The sequence below is a fragment of the Sminthopsis crassicaudata genome, chromosome 4 (assembly GCF_048593235.1).
Source record: "Sminthopsis crassicaudata isolate SCR6 chromosome 4, ASM4859323v1, whole genome shotgun sequence".
Classification (NCBI taxonomy): Eukaryota; Metazoa; Chordata; class Mammalia; order Dasyuromorphia; family Dasyuridae; genus Sminthopsis; species Sminthopsis crassicaudata.
This window is the reverse complement of record NC_133620.1, coordinates 206,332,064-206,345,485: the sequence shown is the minus strand read 5'-3', so window position 1 is coordinate 206,345,485 and position 13,422 is coordinate 206,332,064. Positions and strand designations below refer to the sequence as shown.

Below are 13,422 nucleotides of genomic sequence, written 5' to 3'. Positions count from 1 at the left end.
TCTGCACAAGAAGATATATCTAACACTTATCATTGATCTTCTACCATTTAAAAAAGGCTATATATCTATGAAAAAAGTATAATAGTTATGAATCTTAGGGAGTTGCCTTGTCTTGCTCACTTGCTTTCAGAAATGAAGGCTTAAATGACATGACTATATCATGTATTTTTAATTATCTTCACAATTACAGTAAATATATTTAATTATGATAATTTTAAGGAGGAAGATTCTACAACAAGTTTCCCTACATCAGGGAAATCACAGCTAAACATATATCTCTAAAAATTTTATTAAAAAGAAAAACCCAGATATTTACATAGTAATTACTATATGCCAGGCACTGTGTTAAGTGCTTTACAAATATTATATTATTTGATCCTTAAACACTGGAAGGTAGGTGGTATTATGACTTATCTAGGATCACCCTGATAATAAATGTCTGAGAAAGGATATAAAAAACAATTTTCTCCATTCTATATAAAAAATGGAAATATAGGAAGGGAAAAGTTTATGAAGAGCTTTCCATATCAGAGGATTTTATTATTGATTCTGAAGGAAATGGAGAAACACTGGAATTTATTGAGTAAGATGGAAAATCAGTGGGGAGCATAGTGATGGGAGTGGCTTGCTCAAATCTATATGTAAGAAAAATCTCTATTAAATGTTAATTCTTAATCCTGAATGTTCTTTTAGGAAACTTTTAAAAATACACAAATGAAAATAACATGAAATACTTGAATGAAATGAGATAGAATCAATTTATTTTTCTTGGAATGTTTCAGAGATAAAATGAAGGTCTGGCAATACATTTAGGATGTTAATGTGAAATTCCAAGAACACCAGTTTTATATACAGGCAATATATGCCTAATGCTAGCAGATCCTTCATGTATACGTTAAGTTATTTTATTTATTTTTCTTTTTCTGAGAAGCAATTGAGGTTAAGTGACTTGTTTAGGATCATACCATTAGTAAATGTTAATTATCTGAGGTCACATTTGAACTTGGGTCCTCCTGATTCCAGGGCCTATGCTGTATTCACTTTGTCATCTAGCTGCCTCTGTACAGTAAGTTATAACTAACACTGATGTTATCTTACACTTATCACTGATGTCTTATCGTTTTTAAGAATGGATCATATCCCTGAGAAAAAAAAAGCATGATACTCAGAAGGGGCCTCAGGGAGTCGCCTGGTCCAGTCCACTTGCTTTCAGAAATGAAGGCTTAAATCACCCATGACAGATGGTTATCTCCTGTATTTTTAATGATTTATATAGATGGAGATTGCCCCTGGCAGTCTGTGTCAGTGTTTAATGATTGCATTGATATGATCTTCTGTAGGATCAAATCATACTTACTCTTCTGTAACCTAAACCACATTCTCTTCCCTGTCCTCTGTGAAGGAAAGAAAACTGTTTAATGTCACCTTTTTAATAATGCTTACACAATCTGAGGCCCCCTAAGGGAGGGAGTATATCTAAACTTTGTACCCTACTACAAAATTCATTATACAATGAGCATTTATTAAATGTTTCTTGCTGCTTATTGTAATAGATGAATTATGACTCCACAGGTTCGCTTTAAAAAAAAAAAAACACACACACAACAAAAACCTTACATATTCCAATGCATATTGCCTGTCAAAGTTATCATCTCATGAACTTATGTCTTTTGGAATTTTGTCTCACTCGTTATAGCTACAGATTGTATTTTAACCTCAATTTTATAACCCGGACTGATCCATTCATCTTCTTCCTTAGACTTGATCCTTCAAGGGATTAATATATCATTTGAGATAATTTAGAAGACTGTGCCGTATGAGTACTAAGGTGACTACTTAAAAGATGTCAACATCTATGTAGGCTAAGAATATAATTTTTTTTTAAAATCAACCCCATATATTGCTTTTACTTATGCCATGTGAATTTAGTCTCGTATCATTTTTCCGCCTCCTCTTAGAAGCCTGGTTCTTTTAATCTTTCCTTGATTTTAGCATTTCATAGGCCACATGCTTATTTTCATAATGTATAATAAATATTAGGTGTTTTATAAACTTCAGCATACAATATAAAGTTACCTATTATCCTTCACTTCTGGCTTACTGTTCATTCTGTTTCATCACCATACCAGGAATAAGGCAGGATCCCATTCTGAGGCTGATTCAATGATTAGTGAATGTGTCTAGAACCATAATGTCATGAGAAAAGCCGAGTTTTGAGACTCACTTTTCACTGCCCACTTTTGGCTCACACTTGAGCCTACTTCAACTGCAAACTGGCTGCCTAGCTTTCCTGGGGGATGGACTTAATTCAGAATCCTATTCAATGTATTGGCAAGTCTCTATCCTACCACAAGAAAACCTTGCAATTAGCCCATGCTTTTCACTTTTCACTTCCAGCTCATTCTCCTTTGACCCACTCCACCACTAATCTAGTTACCAGGTACCTGTGTGGGTATCTTCCTTTTCCCCAATTTACCATGTACACAATTTCTCTTTCAACATATACTACAGCAATTGCAGATTCATGCTTCTGATAAAATAAGGCTTCAAGTTAATACAAATAATATATACCTCCAAATAATGGAGAAATATGGGCTTAGAAAAGCCAGCCTTTACAATTGGTAAGGGATTTGTGTCATGTTTAGCTAAAGGACTCACAGCTTTTCCAAAAGTCTCTTAAAAACGAAACAGTTGAAATTTATTTACAGACAGAACATTATTGATGGACCTTGATTCAAATATATTTTAATATAACCTTCAATTTGCAGACTTGCTGGAGAAATTAAGTAATCATTCAGACCTGGTTTTCTGGGCTCAAATGCTTGACCTATTCTAGTTCTAGTGCCAGATTAAGTCAAAATTTGAATAGACATTCCAAGAGTTTTAATCTTTTCCAGTTACAAATCAAAAGGTCTTTTATAATATCAAGCTTTTCAAATAAGATTGCATCAGACACAGTATGAAAAGTATGGGAAGAGAATCAATGCAAGGTGGAATGCTGGACAGAGGCTTTTGATGGTTTAAATTCACAAACCATTTAATTCTTGGAAAGTGGCACAGAGTGTACTAGTGACAGATATGAAATCTCAAGTTGAAATTGCAGGTGTAAAACTTGATAGAATCATCCCTACTAGAATCCCCATTAGAAACTGGTTTCCAACATTGCTATTTATGAAGTGCTAATCATTCATCTCAAATTTTATGACTCAGAATTTAATGATTTCAAAGTGCTTTCCTTACATGACCTTATGAGGTAGGTGGTACCAGTACCAGTATTCCCATTTTACAGCTGAGAAAATGGGCTCAGAGAGATTGTAATTTGTCTAATGTAGAATTCAAATACAGATCTCCTGATTCTAGGACCAGAGCTCCATTCACTACCTTACCTTGCATTGACTTTTCTTGAAATAAAGGATTATAAAAGGCTTAAAACAAAAGGGCCTAGATTAGTGGCCTGTATCTTTTTAATGACAATATAATTAAATTATGAATCTTTGTTAAAGAGAAAACATGATCTACGCAAATCACACTGAATACTTGGGCCAAGATGCTTCTTCATCCCTGGGTTTGAGATATCTACCCACAAACTCAGGCACTGGTCCCCTAGTTCATTTCAAAACAATTGGAGTTATGCAACAACTCAAAGAAACAGGCATTTATTAAGTACTGAGGCTAAAAAGATAAAAATAAGATAGCTCTTGCTCTCAAGAAGCTAACAACCTACTGATGGCTAAGGGAACAACTTGTAGGTGGAAAAATAAATCAAGTACATATACACAAATTTTTTTAATTTTATTTTTTAAAGTACAGACCTTTAGGGGGATTCGTCTACCTATACCAATCTATACGTCTTTTTAGAAAAACAAAACAAAACCCTATATAGTTTCGGAGAGGAAGCAATTTTTACTTCGTAGAATTTCTTAGAAGCATTTTGGACCTTACATTTGTGCATGAGCATAATCTAGTATGTATTATCATCTTTTTATAAGTCATCACTTGACTTTGTAAGTTGCTATTGGAAGGTAGGAACTGTATATAAACACACCTTGCACAATTTTGGGGGGACCCAGAAAGACATTTATTTATGTTTGCTGGATTGAATCGACAGATAATGTAAAAACAAATCTATGACAAAGAACATTAACCAAGTTTAAGCTCTTTCTTTTTTTCTCTGACAACCCAATAGGGCTGTGTGTGTGTGTGTGTGTGTGTGTATGTGTGTGTTTGTGTATGCCCCACTCCTTCCCCTAGGGAGTAAGGATGAAGAAGTCTTTTCTGTGCCATAGTTTAAAAGAACACAGAGGTTACAGTTTATTTGAGTCCTTGTGTTTATACTGCTACTTAAATTACTCACATTTGGCTTCAGTGACAAACACGTTCATTAATTCCAGAAGTTCACTCCTATCACTATGTGCAACAAATATTTGTTGAATGAATGAACCCTGAATGAACATCTGTACTGCACTACTCTAGTCTGATTTGAGAGACTATAGAGGAATAAAAAAAACAGTGCACCATGAGATGAAAAGTTACAGGGTCTAAAAGCAGGGGTCCTCTCTGCTCGCCAGAACTGAAGAATGAAGTTAGGCAAGAGCTTTGGATGAAAACTTCATCACAGACTGATTTAAAACATGGGTATGTTGAAATAATTATCAGAATACTCATTTTTTCAAGTAAAATCACTATGGGGTTTCCCGCAGAAAAATTAACTTCTCTAGGTAATTAGGGTTCTCTTCAAGATACTTAGTTGATAGGGAAAATAAAGACCTTTGAATACTGGTGGGAATCTTGGCTACTAAATGATGAGAAGCTAATGATTTACAGTGCTGAAAATAGTAGCACTATTCTAATTATGTTGACACATGGGCTGTTACAACTGGCACTCAACACGAAAACTTTTGTTGATTAATGAATGAGAATAGTTAACAGACAACTAGTTTTGAGTTACTCAATGGAATAAACTATACTTCTATGTCCATATGTACTTTCTTTTGCTGATGACTGATTGTAGTACTCAGTGTAAATTTAGTTAAACTTAAAAAAACATTTATTAAGCACTGGAGATGTGCCAGCCAGTTAGGCACTGGGGATACAAAAACAAAAGCATTTTTTAAAGTCCCTGTCCTAACGAAACTTATATTCTACAGAATCTTAAGTTCCATACAGAGACTGTCTTTAGGGTTGATAATTAAAAAAAGATAATTTCTTTCCCTTTCCAGGTTATTATGATAAAAATCCTTTCATCTCTTCAAGCCTTACTAATTAAGCTAAGTTGTGGGTGTATTTTTACTAATCTCATTTTGAATCCTTTCAAGGTTACTTCTAAGCATGTCTCCTATTCCTAGTCACTCCTGGGATGAGTTCCACAAAGTCAGTGTTTAAATCCTAGGGTTCCAGATGCAAGTTTGTAGAAACAGTTTTTTGTTTTGTTTTAATTTTTAAGATGCTAACAATATGGAAAAGCTATAAAACTTAAACAACGAATTTCTTTCATGGATAAGGTTTTTTTTAAAAATCAGACTACTATGACAAGAAGTTTCTTGAGGGAGAGGATGGTTTGCTTTTGTCTTTGTATCTCCAGTGCACAGCAGGGGTCCTACTGCATAGTAGATAATTCATAAACACTTGTTCAAGTGTGGCCATATAATCTTCATTTTGGGGATTCAATGCCCTTTACTCCCCAAGTCCAATAATTGCCTATAAAATGATAAAAATGTTAAATCAGAATTAACATAGAACAAATAAAGCATCAATTTTACTTTGTCTTACAATAATTTCAGAAAATTTAAAAGTCCAATTCCTTGTTTCTTTTTGGAAAGAACAAGGACTGAATGTAAATGTCTAGTTCAGAAGTACTTTTAAATTAATTTGAAACAGAAGACAAAGATTACTTTGAAAAATTACTTTTTCTGTTTTTTTCATCTATAGAATAGATTTTTATTCAAATAAAAACTTATAATAGTAATAAATATTTCATTTTTCCTATTAACTTTAATTTTGGAAAAGTTTCTCTTGGGAACGAAATATGTTTGGAAATGAAAAATTTGATGACTCAGAACTGAAAACTGACTTTTATGAGCTAAAAGATTTTTATAAGTGTTTCAATATTATGAAGGACACAAAGATACATAGACAGGGTTATAGAACATAATTTGTTACGCATTATTGAAAAAATTAAAAATTCTAGTTTCCTCATTATGAGAATGGGTATCTGACAGTAGGGAAGAAAATAAAAGAAAAGATGATGAAAAGAAAAACAGGTCATATGAGGGGAAGAAGTAAAAGAGTATATTTGTCACAGAGAGTATTCTAAACATTTTATTTTTATCAGTTATAGTGTCTACAGTTTCCAAAATGAACAAAATCTGTTCACTTGGTAATCATTATTTAGACTCCTTAGTGTACTTGTCATGTTAGATTTTATTAACACTCATAAGAATGCTAAATTCTTAATGGCTGCTATGTAGGATTCACACTTAAAAGTATAAATTATATTATCTCATAGATTTATTTCCATACTTTTTATACTATAGGGTTGTAAACTGTTGTAACATTCCCTAATAGTGTAGAATTTTTATTCCTCAGTGTAATTTTTATTAGGGAAAAAAAAAAAAAAGCAAGTATTTGTACAAATAGTACCTTGTGCAATGGTTAAAGATGAATGATTAATTTGTAAAGAAAGAATGCCACTTTAAATGTACACAAACTAAAATATTCTCCTAGATGAACTTCAAGAAACTAATGGAGACAAAATGACAAAAGGCAACTCTTTATAAGGCCACTGTGGCTAACTCTGGGTAATAAGAGTCAATACAGCAGCCACTTTTCAATTTTCCAAGGTGTCTTGAGGTTAGAAGTTGATTCCACTAAGGCAAACATCAAGTAATTTCAGTGTTGTCCAGAAGACTGAATGGCCAGATTTCACAACCATTTCTTTCAAATGTATTGTTCAGGTCGAGTTACTTCATAGCCAGGTCAGTCAAGGCGTCAGAGACCTTGATATTGACCTCTGCTGAAATGCTTGCTGGGATGATATTCAGATAAATGTCATACTGTTGGTCCATGCCAAGATAGCTGTCACTCATGAGATAAAGTGTGTATATATACCTAAGATATAAAAATAGAACAATACTGTATATTAGCAAATCTTTTTTTTTTTTGTCTCAGGATTCCATTATACTTTTAAAAATTATTGAGTTCCTCCCAAAGAGCTTTTGATTATGTAAGTAATATCTATTAATATTTACCATATTAGAAATTAAAATGTCTTACTATTATCATGAAAACTGTTTTCATGATAATAAGAACAAGGACTCCTTGAGCCACAGGGGACCACCAGGAGCCCCTGGACCACACTTTGGGACTGCTGTCATAGCCTTTCCTTTTTCTGGTGAGGTAAAAAAAAAAATAAAAATCTAATTCTAAATCTTTGGGAATATTAGTTATTACCTTCCAGATACTTCAGGAGTATAAAAAGCAACAGAGATAGAATTCCGATTTCTGATATACCCCACTCTTTTCAAAGCAACAAGTTCTTTTTTATCTATCTCGCCCAATATCAAAAACCACCCTTCATCCTTGGATTTGGGAAATCTAGGAGCAATAGCTTTGCTATCTTGTTTTCCCTAAAAGAGAAGAAAAAAAAGTTAAGAGTTAGTAGAGTTGGGACTTTTTTTTCAGCTTACTTCTTGGTTATGTTTAAAAAATTTACCCTTATTTTGTTTTTTGAAGATAAAATAACAACTCACATTTACATAGTGCTTTCAAGTTTGCAAGGTACATCTTTCACAACAATCTGTGATATAAATAATGCCAACAGTATTATTCACATTTTACAAATGAAGACAGTGTGGCTTTGGGAGACCAAGTTGACTTATTTGTGGGCTAACAGTAAGAAAGTATATGAGGTAGAATTTGAAACTAGGTCTTTTGTCTATCAGTCTAACTTTTTTTCTATTATATAGTGCTGCTTCTTAAAGAAATACACTTAACAAAAATAGTTGGCCTCAACTTTTTCCTATTTTAATCAAAATTGAAATAATTTTGCTTAGGCTTCAATGAAGATTTTCAACAGAAATTTTTATGGCAATAACTATAAAGATAGATATTTTCACTGACAATAGGATTCCAGAGAAGTGATTTGAAGAAATTGCAACTGGAAATGAAGTCTTAGTCATGAAAAGTTACTGAAATAGTAAGCACATTTTTTGGGTATATTACCATAGGAAGGAAAGAGCAGGGAAAAGGCTTAATGATCTTTTAATGTTAGTGAGAACTTCTATTAGAAGTAGGGAACTCTATAAAATCCAATTAGTAACTAAAATGAGAGAAAATGGCTTTATCATTCATGTGTTATGTTATTAAAAATAGTTCATATGTATGAGTTTTAATATTCTTAGGGGAATCAAATTAATTCAGGTGTCAGAAGCAGAGAACAAGTATTTAGAATTTTCAAGTAATTTCTGAGTTACCATATTACAATGTTAAATCCTTTGGTAGTGGACAAATGCCATGTTAAGAGCAATGACTAATGTTGAAAGACCCTGTCTGCTTGAAAGCTGTTAGAGAAAAGAGAATTCATGAATTATATGACAACATTAGTCATCTAAGAGATATGCATGGTGGTGTGTGCTGGTATCTGGGGCAGAGAATTTGAGAATGGAAACTGAATACTATACCTTCTGGTACCCCATGTGGACTCTCTGCAAGTTGACCTGAAGCACATACTCTTGATCAGCATGTAACTTGATCCATTTTTTGTCATCTCGTCCATCTGTTGCCAAAGTTGGGATACACAGTTCATTCTGTCCCTCAGCTGAATCCCACGAGCCTTTAATGCTCAAGTCAACATCTATCACTGGCAAATGAGACAAGAAATTCCAAGCCTAAAAAAAAAAAGAACAAATATGAAATCCATGTCAATTAAAACTGGATGATTAACTAGAAAATATTGTGTTCTGTTGTTTGAAAGCTTTATTAACATAATGAAGAGGATATATATACACTTTGGGGTCATTATCTGAATACCTGATCTTACTGCTAATATTACCTAATCAAACAGTTTATGAACTGGGATAGTCCTTTACCACATGGCAAAATATATTGAGTTTTAAAATACTGGCCAGAATACCAGAATATTTTTGAGAATTATGTATCATGACACTCTTCTAACTTCTAAAGTAGAAGGCATATCTTGAGGATAAGAATTCAGGAACCTATCACCCAACCTGAAAAATGCTCCTAATACAAGCCAAAGTATAAAGTGTTATTTTTAATTTGGTAGCAATCACTGAATATGAATGATTTGTATTTCAAGGCTTACTGACAATACAAGTAAAATTTTTCTGGATTTGGTTTTAGTTTTTTGAAAGGAAAGCATTTCATGGTGCACTTGGTTGAGTATTTGCTCTAGGAAGAATCATGCATTTCTGAGAAAGCCAACAATAAAAATATATGTCAAAGCAATGGATAACAATGAACTTTGATGGTTTCATCCCTGCTTTTTTAAATTGAAAGATAGCAGTGGGAAATGAGGTTATAATTCCCATGTGAAAGGACATTGAAAAAAGGCCCCAAAGCAATTTTATAATTAATTGCTGTCCTGGTTTCACAATATTTACTGTGATAGTAGTGCCAATATCCCAATAAAACCTTTGTTTAATCACAACTTTAACAGTTAATATCCTAAAAGTCTTCAAGGATGTGTGGAAAAAATATTTTTAGTTTTTCCTACAAATTTACTTGTAAACTCTGACTTTGTTTTCTGAGATTTTTTAGTGCTTATAAGTACATCCAATTGAAATGAAATAGTTTGATGAACCAAATTATTCCTAAGGAATCTTAAAAAAAATGTAAATCCAAGCACTATTTTTCAGAATTATTGAACATTTCAATTTCCAATTTATGCTAGTCTTGGCCATCTCAAATTATGACTTATTTTATATCTTATTGTGAAAGATTCACAACTTTGAAGCAGCTACCTATGCTGTGCTTCTAGATTGACTATGACAGGAAGATTCCTGCAGCACACCAATCACTGAATGGAAATCAAAACCAAGAGTTCTTTTTAAGGGTGCCCCAAGTGGGAAAGGAACATGATGTTATATAAATACACACATTCCTGTTTGAAATACTCAATGTTGTGAGGCAAAGCAAAGGAATTTTCTATAGAAAGTGAGATTTCACCTTTTTCCTCCCCATATTCTTGCCATCAAAACAGGTGCCAAAATAACTCCCATTTCTAGCTTGGTGAGACATTATTTCACAAAGGCAGAATAAAAATGGGGTTTGTCTGTATAAGCTTTAACCTCTCTACAATTCATGTTTTTGGACATACAAAGCATACATATTGTCTATTTGTGTGTGTGTATACACACATACATACATATATCTTCATGTATATAAAGCGTGAGCTATTTTTGAAGAAACTGCTAAGACATTTCAATACCAGCCAAACATATTTATCTGAGGATTAATCTTCATCTATTGAATCAGGCGAGAACACTGCCGTGCATACAATTATTTAATTAGCAACCAAATCCTCTGCCAGTCAGCAGTCGTTCCAGGCATACTGATGGGGCAGTAGATGCAAATCTCACAGTCGTACTGCTTTTTCTCATTACTACTGCAATTAGCACTTAAATTGATGCTTTAAACATACTAATTTCTGGAATAATTCAGGATTTGTATGTTACCTGGGATTGCCTCACAGCAGAGACGACACCAGATTGCTCTGCAAATTGAAGCACTTTTGAGCCAAATAACCATCATCATATCAGACAGAGCCAATTTGCATTTGGTTTTAAAGATAACAGAATGGCAATTTATGCAAATAAATTAAGTAAGTTTACTTCTGAGTTCTCCCAGAACTAATTATAACAATGTTCTAATTTTTCACCACATCTAAAACTTGGACTGAAATCAATGTATGTTATGTTAGAAATCTGTTGTTGTTAAAAGAAACCTTGTTTTGATTTAAATAAATTGTCTTTATTCAAAATTTTGATGGTACTTTAGTTAGAATACAGACATTTATTATGGATATTAAATTTTTTGGGTGCCAGTTTTGGGTTCAACAGAAACTGAACAGTCAGGCAATTTTACAACCTGTTTTACTTTTCACAACCCAAGTACAAAAATAACTTCTTAATAAAACCCCCCAAAACACTTGGTTCTAAAGTTTTCCTTTTTTCATATCTGTATTTGCAATATGTGAATGTTATGTATACTGAATGTTAATTTTGGGATACTTCGGACTAAAAATTGTTTAAGAAATAAAAGCTTGAGGTATGCAAAGTTTTTTTTTTTTTTTTTTTTTTTGCCAATATGTAGTTTTTACCCTTTCAGAAACATGAAGGGATGATTCACATAGTTTTTCAACAGAAAATAAATTCATCTTCTTATATAAATCATACTGTGAGCAAATACTGAGTTTCATTAAAAATTTTTTTTGAAGTTCTAGGAGCATTGATATTGATAACACATAAAGTCTGACACCATTGCTAAAAAGAAAAAAAACAAAAAACAAAAAAACGTACCTCTATCATCATTATAAAAAAATGAACACTGAAACTGGAAATGTGTTGATTATACCAAAAGCTGGTTCACATTTCCCACGTGGTTAGAAGCCAAAGTAATAAAAGTTACACAAGAAAGGGGATAAATTAGTGGTTATTAGGAATAAAGAAAAATAAGAGCAATAAACTGTAAGAAGGGCAAGAAAATACATCTAAAATAAAAAAGGGAAAAATAAAACAAGGCCCTAGAAAGAATTCTGAAAAGTTCTCATGTCAGTCCATTCTTCAGCTTCCAAGTAGAACTCCAGATTATTCTGGAAGGTTAAAGGTGTTAATTCTACAACTTCCTTTGACAATGGTATCTTGGGGACAAAGACTACATATGATTGAGGATGTTCTCACTGATACCACAAGGTTATTTTGAAAAGAGTACAAAACTATTCTTATGACTGCTTCTATTCTTTAACTACAGCATACACATGGAAGAGACTGTTACCTGTGTAACATGTGTAGTTTGAAGTTCTCCATTTACAATGGAATTGAATATTTTCTCTTTTCCTTCACAAGCAGCAATTAATTCAGGAAGGCACTCGACAGGACCTTGATAACCTCCAGTTGGACCTTTTCTTTTTCCTTGGCTCCATTTTCTGTGAATATAACCAAAGGATTATAACATAATAATTCTAGCTCATCATAAGTGAAGATTATCTGACAAAGAACTTGTTCTATTCAACAATAGTCAACAAGCATTTATTAAATACTTATTATAAGGCCAGGTGACTGCACTTAAGCACAGGAGATACAAAGAAAGGCAAGAAGTTAAAGTGTGGAGAGGAAATCATATTAAAATGTACACAAACATTTTTTGATAATCTTGCATTATTTTTCACAGAAAATTATACTAAAAAGTGGTGAGACTTATCAGAAGAAGGCTGATTGCCAGGTGATGAATATTTTCAGTTATAGTAATACATGAAGATTGTCTATTAGGGCATATGGAAGAGAGAACTTGAATCACAGAAATTTTGATCCCTGAAATACTGAAATAAGCTATTTCAAAGACACTTAATTCCTGAAGTTATAAAATAACTGTTGATTACTCTACAATTACAGTGAATGCTCAGTAAATACCTGTGGACAGTGACTGAGTTTGTTGGGAAGTTAATTTCTTTTGGGATACAAGTTTAGTACTTTTGGATGTGCATTAACTTTTTCAAGCTATTTATTAGTATTACTACTTCTTGCAGTAGGCATTTTTTTTTAATGGTCAAAAATGGACCTCCTGTATGATTATTTAACTTATTATTTATTTGACTTATTATTTATTATTTTCTTTAGAAAACATGAAATTAAATATGTACCATGGGAATCTCTGAATTACTAAGATATGTTATACCAAAATTTTAGGACATATTTGTTTATATAATAAGCAAAAAATGGAACAGTACTAACATTATGCCATTATGCAAATTTGGGGGGACTTTAGTCAATGAGAGGAGAACTGGACCTAGAAATCACTTGTTATGGAGAACCCAAGCAGAAACTCCCTCTATCAATGCAAGCTGGCATTTATAATCTTAAGAGTTGCCTAAGATACAAAAGGTTAAGTGACTTGCCCATGGACAAACAGGCAATATGTAATAGAATTATGAAACAAAAAAACAGGTTTTCTTGATTCTGAAGTTTCCTTTTTTTCCCACCATGTCACATTGACTATCAGCTAATATTTATACAGAACTTCAAGGTGCGTGAAATTCTTTATAAATACTATCTCATTTTATACTCATAATAACCCTGAGAAATTATCATAAGCTCCATTTTACAGAAAAAGAAAACTGAGGCAGAAGGAGGTTAAGTGACTTTTCTAAGGTCAAATAGCTAATAAATACCTGAGGCTAGATTTGAA

General features: G+C 32.8%; 1 protein-coding gene across 3 annotated transcripts in view; it reads right to left on the bottom strand.

Moving 5' to 3' along the window:
- Positions 1–6,402: 6,402 nt before the first annotated feature.
- Positions 6,403–13,422, bottom strand: part of ASCC3 (activating signal cointegrator 1 complex subunit 3) — a 325,569-nt gene continuing 318,549 nt past the window's right edge. For all 3 annotated transcript variants that reach the window (XM_074310218.1, XM_074310220.1, XM_074310219.1), the window contains exons 39-42: positions 12,013–12,163; positions 8,679–8,885; positions 7,450–7,625; positions 6,403–7,107 (exon numbers count right to left, since the gene is read on the bottom strand). In XM_074310218.1, the coding sequence (XP_074166319.1) occupies positions 6,960–7,107; positions 7,450–7,625; positions 8,679–8,885; positions 12,013–12,163 (682 nt within the window). In that variant the 3' untranslated portion in view covers positions 6,403–6,959. The remainder of the gene's footprint in view (positions 7,108–7,449; positions 7,626–8,678; positions 8,886–12,012; positions 12,164–13,422) is intronic.